At 41.8% G+C, this 14,157-nt stretch overlaps 1 protein-coding gene across 4 annotated transcripts in view; it reads left to right on the forward strand.

Annotated features, from left to right (window-relative positions):
- AP1G1 (adaptor related protein complex 1 subunit gamma 1) overlaps positions 1 to 10,951 on the forward strand; it is a 29,830-nt gene extending 18,879 nt beyond the window's left edge. For 3 of the 4 annotated variants that reach the window (XM_015874255.2, XM_015874251.2, XM_015874252.1), the window contains 12 exons: positions 522 to 662; positions 1,229 to 1,283; positions 1,859 to 1,981; positions 2,402 to 2,491; positions 2,975 to 3,102; positions 3,702 to 3,806; positions 5,001 to 5,142; positions 5,591 to 5,717; positions 6,200 to 6,295; positions 6,521 to 6,681; positions 7,670 to 7,768; positions 9,690 to 10,951. In XM_015874255.2, coding sequence (XP_015729741.1) covers positions 522 to 662; positions 1,229 to 1,283; positions 1,859 to 1,981; positions 2,402 to 2,491; positions 2,975 to 3,102; positions 3,702 to 3,806; positions 5,001 to 5,142; positions 5,591 to 5,717; positions 6,200 to 6,295; positions 6,521 to 6,681; positions 7,670 to 7,768; positions 9,690 to 9,791 — 1,369 coding nt within the window. In that variant the 3' untranslated portion in view covers positions 9,792 to 10,951. The remainder of the gene's footprint in view (positions 1 to 521; positions 663 to 1,228; positions 1,284 to 1,858; positions 1,982 to 2,401; positions 2,492 to 2,974; positions 3,103 to 3,701; positions 3,807 to 5,000; positions 5,143 to 5,590; positions 5,718 to 6,199; positions 6,296 to 6,520; positions 6,682 to 7,669; positions 7,769 to 9,689) is intronic. The other variant, XM_015874254.2, reaches the window with a different exon arrangement.
- Positions 10,952 to 14,157: the final 3,206 nt, after the last annotated feature.

Consider the following 14,157-nt stretch of genomic DNA (forward strand, 5'->3'; position numbering starts at 1 on the left):
CTATGTCCAGTTGTGATGTCAACTTTTGACAGGGAAGGAATGACTTCTGAAAAGAGCACCTCAATAATCCCAAGTTCTGGAAACCTTATGTAGTTTATCTGCCAAGACAACCTTATCAACTCTGATGTGTTTGAGTCTCCAATGGTTGGAGAACAAAATGGATTTAAAGATTTCTGAAACTGAAGAAATCTTGTAGCTGGTATAGCTTTCTTGCAGTTGTGTCAGACATGACCAATGTGTAACTATGAATACTTGGACCTTAACACAGATGGACTTTGGTTGTTGAAAGATATTTTTAGCCTTAGGATCTCTTGGGTGATTCCTGCAGCTGTACTCCAGTTTATGGTTTTCTGGGGTGGCTGTTTCTTGTCCTAACAAGAAAATGCTGTTGCATTTAATCCTCTGGGAAGAGCCATCCATAATAACATTGCTCTTTTAACCAAAAGGTAAGTGCATGTGAGTAACTGGACTTACTTTACTTCACCAAGAGAATATACTTTGTTTTCTGTCCATTACCCTAGGCGCGCAATGGAACTGAGTTTTGCTCTTGTTAATGGGAACAATGTTCGTGGAATGATGAAGGAGTTGCTGTATTTCCTAGATTCGTGTGAGCCAGAGTTCAAGGCAGACTGTGCATCTGGAATATTCCTTGCAGCAGAAAAGTATGGAATTTGCCATTAATTTTTTTTTCCAGTTATCAAAATCGTGAGCGTTTTTGCCTTGTCTACTCAACACTTAAGGGAGAATGGGTTGATTTGGGGGTTCATTGGTTTTATGCCTGCTGAAGGACAGGACATGCCAGTGCATCAGGGCACACTAATGTTCCCTTGTAGGCAGTCCTCACATCATTAAGACAGTCTAGTTTATTGATTTATGCTGTTCTTTGGAACAGATTTTGTGTTGACATCTTGGCTTTTCACCCCTCGCCTGTTCCATGTGCCCACTCGTGTTCTCCCTGATTACATGTGCAAGTGAGATGATCTGATTAAAGTTGAGCCATTGTAATCAATAGCCTGATTTTTAAGTATGTGTGAGCTATGGCTGTGCTTGTATGTTCATTCAACGTTTCAATGTCAGTGTTAGTAACAAAAGGTAAAAGAATTAAGTTTTTTTTATTCTAGGAAAAGGTGGGCCAGGAGGTGATAAAATGGGGAGAAGGTTCTGCTGAATTTGTTTTGTTTTTTGCTGGCATTAAGGCTCATAGTTCTTTAATTCTTATTTTTGTCAGATACGCTCCTTCCAAACGCTGGCACATAGACACAATCATGAGAGTCTTAACAACAGTAAGTAAAATTGCCTCTCTTATATGTGACTTTGTAAAAATTCTTGAATTCTATAGGTAGTTATTTATCACTGATTAGGGGGCAGCTGTAAAGTATATCAGTGCAAAACTGAAGTGTTCTTATATAATGACTTAAGGCAGCTAATACGCAAGTAGACTGTGTAGCAGAGTTTTTCTACTGCAGTGACTTCAAAGTCAGGATAACTCGTGCTTTCTGTCATTCCAATATATAGCCCTTTGAGGAGGGAGTGAATGCAGCCTTGAAGTGACTTGCAAGGAAAGCATTAAAACAGTTTATTAAAGTTAATCCAAGCTGAGTTTACTCAGTTTACTCTGGGTATAGCTGAGTGCCCTGGGAGAGTGTACTGTTTTGTACTTCAACAAAGCAAAATCAGCCATGGAGTACTTGAGGATGATAACGTGGTGGTTGTTTTTTTGTTGTTTGTTTGTTTGTTTTGTAAACGTGTATGAATCATGTGGCTTTGTGAAGGATGTCAGCAGCTGCTACGTGTTACCGAGAAGTTGTGTAATGTAACCTAACAACTTCTTTCCTTGAATACATTAATGTTGTTACAGGCAGGAAGTTATGTTCGTGATGATGCTGTTCCCAACCTGATCCAGCTGATAACTAATAGTGTGGAGATGCATGCCTACACTGTGCAGAGACTCTACAAAGCCATCCTTGGTGATTATTCTCAGGTAGTACCTAATACAAGCGGTTTTGGTTTCCTTACTGCACCGCAATAAATATATTTGCTAAGCATATCAAGATAAGTCAGCATTATGGTGTCTAGTTCCAGTGGACAGATTGCAGTGAAAACGTTTATTCTTTCCGGACTTGTTCTTCTGATTTTCTCTTAAGGAACTCTTGATCAAACCAAAGAACTCTGTTACTTCTGCTGTAGAGGATTTGCTTGGTTGGAAGCAAGAGTAAGCTGGCTCTGGAAAACAGTGGTAGTTTAGGGTTTTTTGCACAGGAATGCATTTATCTCTGAGGTGTCTGATTTTTTTTTTTTTTTTTTTTTCAAGGTAACAATCAAAATGCCTGAAAATCTCTTGACTTTCAACTGTTTGGTGATGTACTTGTTTTTGTTATTTTTTTTTTAACTCTTCTAACAGCAGCCACTGGTGCAAGTGGCCTCCTGGTGCATAGGAGAGTATGGAGATCTTCTGGTGTCTGGTCAGTGTGAAGAAGAGGAGCCTATACAGGTATAACCTGAAAAGGAGCAAGTGTGTACTTGGCTGAGGCTAGAGCTGTTTGATGGCTATGTGAGGAGATTGCTTGCAACAGTTAGTAGTGATGTCTATGGTTAGTTAGTAGTGGTGGGCCCAGGAATGGGAACTCTTTTCCGTGCTACTGGCACAGACTATATAAACATACCCAGCTTTGTCTTTGAGGAGTGAGCTACACAGCCTAGCTTGCACAGTGTCAACTGGGGTTTAATCTCTGTGTTTTGATGATAACAGTATTTTTTTCAATATGTGGAACAGGAGCTTTATTGTAAAGTAAAATATTGAAAGACATCTGTCGGTATGTATCCGTTTCATATGCTGCATACATGCTGCACATTCACAAAGTTACTGAGGAGGTAGGAAATGCTCATTAAGCAAGAGAAGCTTTTACAGTATACTATGGAAGGCTTGCTGCAGAGCTTATCTCTGTTTAAGTCTAAACTTCCTGTACCTTTTCAGGTAACAGAGGACGAAGTTCTTGATATTTTAGAAAGTGTTCTGATATCTAATATGTCTGCATCTGTTACACGAGGCTACGCTCTCACTGCCATCATGAAGCTTTCCACAAGGTTCACCTGCACTGTCAAGTGAGTTCTCTTTGATGTTATTCTGCGTAGGACGTTGTAGCATATATTCTGGCATTGGTTGGCTTCAGTAGAACTGTTCATTGGACATGTTCTGTTTTCATGATTAAGAGTAGTCTTATTGGCTTTTACAGTTCTCCTTTGCTTGCAAGCTGAAAAAATTCCACCAATTCACAGTGTTTTGTTTGTGGGTGTCCTCTGCTGTGTGGGCAGTTTATGTCATGATGTCCTTGCTTGAAAGCTTATTAATGAAAAGGAAAATCTTTGCTTTTAGTGGACTCCTTCCATTTTTGTTTTTCTGGGAAGAAAAATAGCCTTATTTTGTATTATGGCTTGACTGTGGGTCATTGAGCTTTGGTGTGGTATACGTTATGGTGATATATTGATCACCTGCTGACTGTTGGGAAGAAACAGGAGCAGCTGAAAAAGTGATATTGCACAGATAATCAAGGAAAGCAGAAGTGACGACCACTTCAAGTCAGTTACATGGTGCACCTCTTGAATGTAGCTCACTTAGTGTCTTCTGGATGACGTGCTAATTTCTTGCTCTTTGCTGCTAATTCCATAGTGTTTTGCTGTTTGTCCTTTCACTTTCCCTGCAGTCGCATTAAGAAGGTAGTTTCCATTTACGGCAGCAGCATTGATGTGGAGCTACAACAGAGGGCAGTGGAATATAATGCACTATTCAAGAAATATGATCACATGAGGTAAGTGCTGATGAGTTGTAGTGTTCTAAAAGACTGATAATCTACACTGGTCTTCAACATAGTACATTACCGAGAGATTAATCTGGATATTCTGGTAAAATTACAGAGGAACTGCAATCGCTCCCTGATCTTAAAACACTTAATAGAACTTCGTATATCCTGTGATAGGTGTTCTGAGATCACAGGCTTGCCCTTCCAAAACACTTTTCCCATTTTGAGTTTGAAGTTAACTGTAGTTTCACTTTCTGGCTGGACTTCATGATTTTTAAGGTCTTTTCCAACATGAGCAATTCTGTGATTTAGGTGTTGAATCTTAAATTTGCTAGCTGAGCAAGTGTCTGCAGGTAGCTTTTGCCATGCTAACCTTACCAGTTGTTAGATTCAAGCTGATCTTAAAAAAACCTTTGGAATAAATGTGCAGAGATCTACTGACTTTTTTTTTTCTTAAGCTGTGTTCTGAGATTGAGGTAATTCTTCTGGTCATGGTGTCCAAAAACTTGGCCCACTGTTGGGATTACTGGCACTGGAAATCTCATTCAGTCCAAAAGATGTTGACAGTGTAACTTGCTCACATTACATGCAGTGCTTTGAGGCTTGATCCATGAGGGTAATGGCCTTTCTTGTATAATAGATCAGTTTTTCCTGTATCACTTGTTTTGTTGTATTGATGTCAGGATTCTGCATCCTGCACCTCTTCACCTCCAGTTTCTGTATCCTTTCAGGAGGGTACTCTTGAGGACCAAACTTACACTTTTTGGAAACTTAAATTTTACTTAGGAGAGCATGGTGGTTTGTTGTTCCAACTTTGTTACCTGTTTCAGCCAATCAGCTGACCTTCTGACTCAACTGAGTATGGAGCAGAGCAGTCAGATATCCATTGAATGCAGTTAATCCACAATTGTTCAGTTATTTAGTCTGCTTTGTTGTCCTAGCCCCACTGTGAAAACTGTTTAGTGCTGGAAGAGAAAAAGGGTATTGTTACACTGTCAGCTGACATTTAATGTACATACACTGGCACCATATGTCGGGGATTGTTTTTGACCACCTGAAGCTGTTATGTAGTCTTACAGTTCCCCTGCAGTGGAGCTGAATGGAAGAGGCAGGTTGCGCTGTGTATATCTTCCCTTGAATGATTATATGCTTGGATTGGGATCCAAGAAGATGGCACAGTATAACTATGTCAGCTTCTTTCAGGCCAGCCCTGCTTGAGAGAATGCCGGTAATGGAGAAAGTCACCACCAATGGCCCTACTGAGATTGTACAGACCAATGGAGAGACAGAAACACCGGTACAGGAATCCAAACCTCCACACTCTGGATTGCAGCCTGGTAGCCAGGTAATGGAAACTGATCTAACATAAGTTTCCACTGCCTGTCAGCTCAGAGTGCTAACCACTGACTTTTCAACAGTAAGCTGAGGCAGACTCCCTTCCTCTCACTGCCTCTTTGTAAGTTGTGGCCTGATGATCAACTGTGTCACGTTTCTGCTCTGATGGTTCTAGTGCAAAGAACAGATGTATGGAAGAGGTTATTGTTGGGAATGCAAGAGCATGATGGGGTAAATTCATATATCCCCCAACCTGTTTGTGTCTTCAGACTCCATCCTTCTCTTGCCACTGTGGTTCCAAGAAGGTGGAAATTTGATCCCTTGGAAACATAGCCAACCTAACAAACACTCTAATCAGTCAGCAGCTCTTGTCTTTAATTTGAGGGCAAGTGGAATTCATTCCATTTGTAAGGGAAATCAGCAGAAATATGAATATGTAACTTTTATTTTCTCATTAGGCAAATGATTTGTTGGACTTGTTGGGGGGGAATGATATAACACCTGTAATCCCCACTGCACCTACAAGCAAGCCAGCATCTGCTGGTGGGGAGCTCCTTGACCTACTTGGAGACCTCAACCTAACAGGTGAGTAGGCTTCACCTCTTGAAAGTCTATGTAACCTCATTCCTGGGGTGGGTCAGGATGAGCATTAAAGATTCAAGGGCTGGCTTGTTCATCACTATTAAGTCTCTGTTTTCATGATTGTTAATACAGACCCTGACAAGAACATACAGGTGGGTGTCAGGGGATGACGTCAGAGATTGGCACTTAATGTTTAGACAGTGGGTCTTCTGTATTTTCGCATTCCAGCCTGGGATTGCTGTATGAGCCTTTCCAGAGAGAATAAGATTCAAGAAATTACTGCATTTGAATGCCTGCTTGCTCAAGAGAAGCCAGTCCTTGTTGAATAAAAGCTGAGGAGGGACAAATGACAACATAAAAGAACTATTTGTAGTGCTTTACATATAGAAATAGTATGTATTGATATTTGAGCAGCTGAGTTGGTGGAGTAATTACCCTTCATTTTGTGACAGCAAAATCTAATAATTATCCAACATTTCTTGTAGGTTCCCCAGTATCTGCCCCTGCACCCCAGATATCACAGCCTCCATTCCTGCTTGATGGACTGTCATCACAGCCTCTCTTCAATGATATTGCTGCAGGTTAGGGACATCTGAAACCTTAGCTGAAGGTGCCACAGCAGAAGAGGAAACAAGGGGTAGTAACGGAAAGGAAATTTCATTGTGAAGTGTGACACACATTGGAGCAGGAGGGGAGGTTGTTTGATCTACAGAAGAATTTGTGTTCTGGGGTAAAGGATATGAGTTCTGTGATGCTGAGAATGATGTCTAGATTCTCAAGTCTGCTACTTTTTCTGTTTTCTACAGGAATCCCTTCAATTACTGCATACAACAAGAATGGGCTGAAGATTGACTTCAGCTTTGAGAGATCAAATACCAACCCCAGTGTCACTGTAATCACAATACAGGCCTCCAACAGCACAGAGCTGGATATGACAGATTTTGTTTTCCAAGCTGCAGTACCAAAGGTAGAACCATTTAGGGCAACTACAATGACAAGTAGAGGGCCAGCTCCAAGTACTTTAATGTAGACAGATACATGCAGCATGGGTGAGCTGTTAATAGGTTCTTGTTGTGCTTAGTTTAGTCATCACCTTTCAAAACAAAAAGTAAAGGTTACAAGTGGAATGGGCAATTCTCTGATCTGCTTTGATAAAAGCTTATTTGAAAATCACCATTTTCTAGAAAAATTGCTAAACCATGCCCAGGAAAATGTTGAGTCAAAAAAAAACAACAAACAACCAAACAAGACAAAGCTCTCCCTACGTTCTTAGTTTCTAAGAAATATGCTGTACTCTTTGTAGCTATAAATACATGGGAAAAAGAAAATGCTTTGGAAGTATTAGCTGCATATAAAACTTGAAGTGAGTTCCTTCATAGTGATAAAATATTCTCCTTAAAGCAGTTAGTTGTCTCCTCTTGAAAATTAGCTGGAGCACAAAATATGGGAGATAGGTACTACGTAGTTTGTAGTAGAGCAGGATGTTCAAGCAGGATTTGATTGAAATGTCGAAATTTGGGAAAGCATATTCCCTTTCCAGAGTTTCACTCCTGGATATTATTAATGCTCTACATTTAGTTTGAAAGTTTCGCACCTGCCACAGGAAGAAATGAGGGAGAGAACAGTGCTCCTGAAGTTAAAGATGTGCTGAGCAGCGTTAGCTGTTCCACCTGAGAGTCAAAATTGAAACAGTGCATCACTGCTAATTTTGATAGACCACAGTAAGCCCTCATCCCCTTATATCTGTGCCATCTGGATCTTTGTGTAAAAAGATGGTGGGCAACAAAACATTTTGTCCTTTGCAGATAAGGAATCAAAGAACTGGTTACTTGACTTCCTTGTACCTGTATGTGTATTGTCAGGACTTAATTTCTTCCTGGTCTTAGTGCAAACAAATCAATTAGCTTATATTCATATTTGATTAAGCGTCAACTTGTTTTTATTTTGTTCTTCAGACATTCCAACTGCAGCTTCTGTCTCCTAGCAGCAGTGTCATCCCTGCATTTAACTCGGGGACCATTACGCAGGTCATTAAAGTCCTGAATCCACAAAAGGTGAGTGATTCTGAGAAGAGTTAAAAAGACAGTGCCTGGAAGTTGTGCTTTTAGTGGTAGGGAATTATGTGTGGTAGTGAGAATGTTTTTGCTTAGGGCTAGGAAAATACTGTGTAAGAAAACCTCATAAAAGGCAGGAGGATCAAGGCAAAGATTTTTGCTTTCTGTTTGGTTGTACTTTTAGAACAGACTCCGTGCTTTGCTGCCTCTAATTTGTGGATATTTGATGCATCAGTATAGTTAAACAAGTTTCTAGATGATCTCTCTAGAGGAGCAGAACCTGGTGTTTGTGGTGTAGAAGTGAAATGGTAAGATGCTTGCTTTTCAGACTTCAGTATGTTGAAAGTTCCTTCTTGCTGTCTGCAGGGGACACTTCTTGAAAGTTGATTAAACAGACTGATGTGCAAGTTTGAGAAATGAAATTCTTAAATCTTAGCCAAAGATTTCACTGAAATAGCAGTCTTCTAGTGTGCAGTTCCCATGACCTCCCCTTGTCTCTATACAGTATACTCCTCTCTGGCTCTAGTAAGGCACGTGGGTTATTATTCTTTCTTATATAAATCTGGTATGAATTTCCACGTGGATTCTGGAGAAGATATTAAAATTATTGTATAAACATTGAGGGGTTTAGAAGCTTTCCTGAAATGTGCCAGAAGTCGGAATGTATCCTTCTCGTATGGGCTGTATAAGCTGAAATATGCATTCCTGTTGGGACTTCAGTCTCCTGTGAATCCTTGAGAATAGTGGTGCAAGCTAGTTCTTTGCTGCCCTCTGCTGTTACCCACTGTTTTATACCTCTTCCATGTGTGTAATGCTTACTGTCCTTTAGCTTGCTGTTGACTGCAAGTGCAGCTTCACAAGAGTCCTGTGCGTGAGATAATTTAAGTTACTTCAAATATTCTGAATGAAACGCCTCAACTTTATTGTTTAGGAGGTAGCTCTTTGTCTTTTCAGTGTTGAAAAAGCTGTTCACATGGTTGTGGATTGTCATTATGCTGTTGTTGGGCTGAAACTAATGGTGAAGATGGGGAGAGTTGTAGTGATCAGACTGAAAGATCTTAGAATTTAACTCTTCAGAGTAGGTGAACAAAGTTATACTCTTACAGTGACCAGTGCACTCTACACAATGGCCAGTTAACCAGAACAGTACCAAATATAACTTCTTTAGCTAGAGGCTGATTGGAGCTGTTTATGTTCTCCTTTCATCTCTTTTGTTATTCTTTTTACATATTCTCATATAGACTTTTTGGGGGGCACTGAAGGGAACAGAAAACCTGGAACATGCTGTGCTCTGGCAAATACTAAGATCCTCCTAGTATCTGGGTGGCGGCCAAGCAACAGTGTGTAAAGCAGTCTCTGAGCTGTTCTGTCATTTAGCCACTATATTCTTAGAGATGATATCTCTAGTCTTTCTTGGGCTATTTCATCCAGTGCTTCTGAGCTATGCAATTTTCCAGACCGTTTCTTCTGAGTCAGCAGCATAGGAAATAATATCTTTCTCCATGTAAGCCTAAGTGCAGTGTAGCAAAGTCAGATCTGTCTCCTGCTTTCTTCCATGGTTAATTGGGACTGCAAGACAGTTACTCTTATATTTAAGGACCTTGGTGTTAATGAGAGCAGGGCCAGTGCAGAGAGAGAGATGAGTAGAATCAGTGCTTTAGTTTTTCTGAGAAAGTTTTTACTCAACTGAGAGAACCACAGAGAACTACAGTGGGAAAGCAGCATCCTGCCAGATTAAGCACTTATCTGCGGTGTCGTAGCTTACTCTACACATACTTCCTGCAAGCTTTTGTGGTGAGGAAGGATTTGTGGTTTATTTTTTCAGGAGATGTGGGACAGGGAGCTGGACTTGGGGAAATCTGCTGACCTTTGTTGAAGACCTGAATTTGTGTGTGTTTGTTTGTTTCCTTTTCTCTTGTAGCAACAACTACGTATGCGGATCAAGTTGACATATAATCACAAGGGCTCAGCAATGCAGGATCTAGCAGAAGTCAACAACTTCCCCCCTCAGTCTTGGCAGTGAGGCTCTGGCACCATTCTTATTCTCACCCCACCCAATCAAAAGAACTCTGGGAAGAAGGTTGTGATCCTTGGCAGTCCCCTAAACTGCACCATGGGCATGGGGAACAGATGAGACCTGCTGATGAGGAGGAATTTTCCTGAAGTGATTGCTGACTTTGAAGCATATCTGTTAAGACTAATCTCCTCTCCTCCGCTGATGAGGCTGGTGGCTTGTGGAGGCTATTCTGCACTCCCTCACACATGCATTCACAGCCAGAAGCAACATTCCCTCCCTTCCCTGCCTCTTTACCCCCAAAGAAAAACAGCCTGGTTGGAAGAGAAGTCTGGAATTTCTTGCAGGGAAACTTCCTTTCTCTGCAGCAAGTGAACAACTGCCCCTTCTTTCTGCTGTCTTTTTTTTTTTTTTTTTTCCTTTCCCCTGGGATGGTCAAGGTGTGTTTTCATACATTACTGGCTGGATTATCTTCAGGCACTTTCAGCTGGGGCTCAGAATGGGAACTTGGGGGATTTTAGGTCGCCTTGCCTCTTTCTTACTGTATCCCCTGTGTGTAATGGAGCTGGAGGCTTTTTTGGCCTGTTCAGTGCGTTACTGTATACACACATCTCTTAGTTATGTGAAATGTACCAAGAGCAAGACAGGCCATGGGACTTCATCTACAAACCCGGGACAGTGCAGGAAAGAGGTGCCAGTGAGGCTGATAAAATTGCATTGGTGCTGTTCTTGGAAATGAAGACTTTACACTTGAATTTTCTTTCTTTCCATCAGTGGCTGCAGCCATACAGATTCAGTCTTCTGTAGCTTCCCCAGAAAGTATGGTGATGTATAAGAGATGTAGCGATGTAAGGAGCAGCTGGTTTTCTACCACGGTTAATTTCAAAGCCTTTTGACCCATTAGTTGTGGCTTATGGTAAGAAAGGACACATTCAATTTTGTAGATCAGTCTTTGAGCGTAAGCTCTGTTGCCTGCTGGGAGACTCATCGAAGACTCATCGACAACTGCAGAGTTGTTCTCAGTTATTCCAGACTTTCTCCCCAGTTTAATTTCCAGAGCCTGTTGTAGATTCCCCGGATTCCATTTGATTTACTTCTGACTGGGATATTTGTGTTGTATCTGTAACATTGGCACTGAAATAAAGACCATGCGGTTTAAAGAGACCTTCTCCCACTTTGTTCCTTAATTCATCCTTGTAGTTGGCTGCTTGCTCCCCTTGTAGAGAAATCTGTTTATTAAGGTGCAGACTGAGAGTGGAACTAAACTGTTTTTTGAAAGAAAGCCAATTATTTGGGTATTTGAATTAAAAGATGTTAGGTTCAGTACTCTTCTAAGCTGTATCCAGTTATGCTCCCTAGTGTCAACTGTTGTTGAGGTAGTAGAGTTCCATGAATTTTCATGGAGGTGATGTATAGGATATAAAGCACAGTGACAAAACCGTTCAGGTGTTCACCCTTCAGGGAGAAAAAGACAGACCTTAAGTCTTCATTCATTAGTGTGCTGGTAAGTGGAAGGTACCCAGCTCCCAGCTGCAAAGCTTTCTCCAAAGTAACAAATGGCACATCTGTTTCTGCTCTGTTTCTGTTGCAGAGCCGTATGGTGATCGTTTTGTGCTCTGGCAGCCTTTGTTTCCAAAAGTATTAATGCTAATTTCCAGTCATTGGTGGCAGTATTGCGGGAATGGTGTACAGTGTGTTTAAGGAAAATGAAAGATTTATTTTGCCCTTGAATCCATAGCAAGAGGTCACTAAAGGTTGTTGTGTCTGCTTTGGTTTTAACCACAGTAAATAGATAATATATTGTAGGACTGACTTTATTCATTGGTATGTCCAATGGAATAAGTTTAGCTCCTCTTGGAAGGCCTTTTTGCTGCTTTGTTGAGAACCCTGGGTTGAGCCAAAGAGTATTGTTATTCCATTGAAACTGGCACCATTATAGAGTTATTAAAAACTAGCAAGAATGTGCGACTTCTTTGAAACTGTGAGTTGTTGCAGTGTCTTGGTTGGGCTAACACTGCCTCAGATAGAAGCATCATGATCCAGACAGTCTTGCAGAAAACAGCTGAATCAAAGCCTTTCTCTGGATGCTGAGCATTTACTTTTGCTTTTACTGCAGCTGTGACTTACTTGACACAATTGGCTTAAACTCCGTAGTGGTGAGTGTGTTTAAATGTAGTCCCCAGTGGGCTCTGAGGGTGTCCTGGGTATCAAGCTAACAGGAAGTTTTTGCCTTAGTTCCTTAAAACCCTGTAAGGTGTCATTCTTCTCAGAACTGTATGTGGTATTGGAAGCTGGTGCACCTTAGTCTCCATTCCTTCTTACTGAGAAGAGCACTTGCTGGAGGATTAGATGGGGAGAAAGAAGTAAATGGTCCCTCACCCAGCCAGTTTATTGCAGCATAGCTGGAAACAACTGACCTTGTCCCTCTTACATTTGTTTTCTTTCCTACAGAGCAGGTGGATTTTGTTGCTGATCTCTGACAAGCTTTCAGAGCAAATTCCTTCTCTGCACTTGGATCCTCCAGCCACCTTTACACATAAGCATTCTGTCTTTCGGCAAATACACACTCATATTCCTGGGTCAAGCTTGGGGAGATGGTACGTGTGCCTGAAAGGCATTCAGCTTGAAGCTGTCTCTTGGTCATAAAGTACTTTGCAGCTGAATGTTCCTGTTGTCCTTGGGGCTCTCTACCTTCCCTTTCTTAAGAGACTGAGTGCTAACATTACCTCCACAAAGAAGGCCAGGTTACACGTTTCCTTATTTGCAATGCTAGATACTATTGCTTGCTCCTTTTCCCTAGGTACATCTCTTAACCTTCATGCTGCTGCTTTGTAATGCTGGAGAATACTCACTTGATGCTTCAGAAAGCGCTCTAGGTGCAAGGTGAGCCTTTATTCCACTGGTGGGATGCAACAATTCAGGTCTGATCAGTGGTTTTCTTCTTTCAGTGTAAAGGGGATGGACATAAAAGAAGCAAGATGCAGACTTTGTGGCTAACATTCGTAATGTGGGCTCTGCAGGATGGAGCTTGGAGAGATTGTCTGCTTTGGTCTATTTGTTTTCTAAGCAAATGAATTAGTGGGCTGTAGTTCTCCAGGAGTGAGGGAAGACATGGGAAGGTCCTAAGGTTTAGTTTAGTCTGTTTTTGGTGGGTGGCCTCGAACATTTTGAAGCAATAGCAGTGAGGGAACTGCTGCCCATACAGTACCTGGGATAGACTCTGAAGCAGCTGGGAAAGGTGACCGAGTCCTTTCCCCAGCCCTGATACTGGCTGCGAGATGGCTTTTTTTTCTTGTGGGGGTGGAGGGGAGTGATTCTGGTGGTGCACTTTGTGTTCGTTTTCTGCTTGGGGGCCGTGAAGGAAGGACCTACTGCACTGCTCCCTTCTGAACTTTTCCTTTTTTCCTGTTCGTTCCTTTTCCTTTCCTATGTTGTACTACTCATTTTGTATAGAGCACCATCCCACCTCTTTGACAGTGTAAACCAAAACAAACAAAAAAAAAACCAACACAAAATCAAACAATCAGCACCTCCTGACCGGGTTAAAACCAACTGGTGCCCACTGAGCAGGGAGCCTGGTGGCATTCCAACTTCTGCAAATCTATTTTTGACATGTGACAAATTGAAATGCTAAGTCTTGAGTGAGGGGCATAACTGATGTAAACACGTACATGGAATGCGTTAGACTTCTGCTGTGTGTATTGTCTTTTGGTTGAAACAAATTATGAAGTGACTAATAAAATGAGTCAATATTCCATGATTTAAAACTGCGCCTTGTTGCTTTGTGCAAGTACAATGGAACAGCCTTTGTCAGCTTTTGATGGGCCGTGCCAGAGTCAAGTGATATGAAATCATCAAGGGCGGAGTTTGAAAAGCTTTCAGGAAATTTTGGAGAGTGAAATGGACAGTTAAAAACCCTTAAAAAGGTCAGGTCAAATACTGCCCTGAACGAGCTGCTGCCAGCAGGACCAGGTGCTACGCAGGTATGATCTGAGCGGATGCTGTTTTCCCCCAGTGGCTGCAGGCGCAGTCGGTTGTGGTTCCCTTACTGACCTAAAATGTCTCTTTTGTGCTGTGTGTGCCACTGAGACGAGGATTGTTCCAGTCTCACCCATTAAAGCAACGTGTAGTTGCCTGCTGTAAGATTCCTGGGTTTTCTAGTCCCAGGAACAGTTCCTTAGACACCATGTTTTCCAATACAATCCCAGTTTTCCCCTGCACAGCACGGGCGTGTGCTGGGAACATGTGGAACCTTAATGCTAAGCCCGATTGTCAGTCAGCTCCTCGTTAAGGAGCAGAGCTCCCCACGGCCTCTGCCTGAGAATTCAGAGCCGTGTGTTGGTGCAGCGGTGCACGATGTGGCTGCGGGCAGGTG

This window comes from Coturnix japonica, chromosome 11, assembly GCF_001577835.2.
Source record: "Coturnix japonica isolate 7356 chromosome 11, Coturnix japonica 2.1, whole genome shotgun sequence".
Taxonomy (NCBI): Eukaryota; Metazoa; Chordata; class Aves; order Galliformes; family Phasianidae; genus Coturnix; species Coturnix japonica.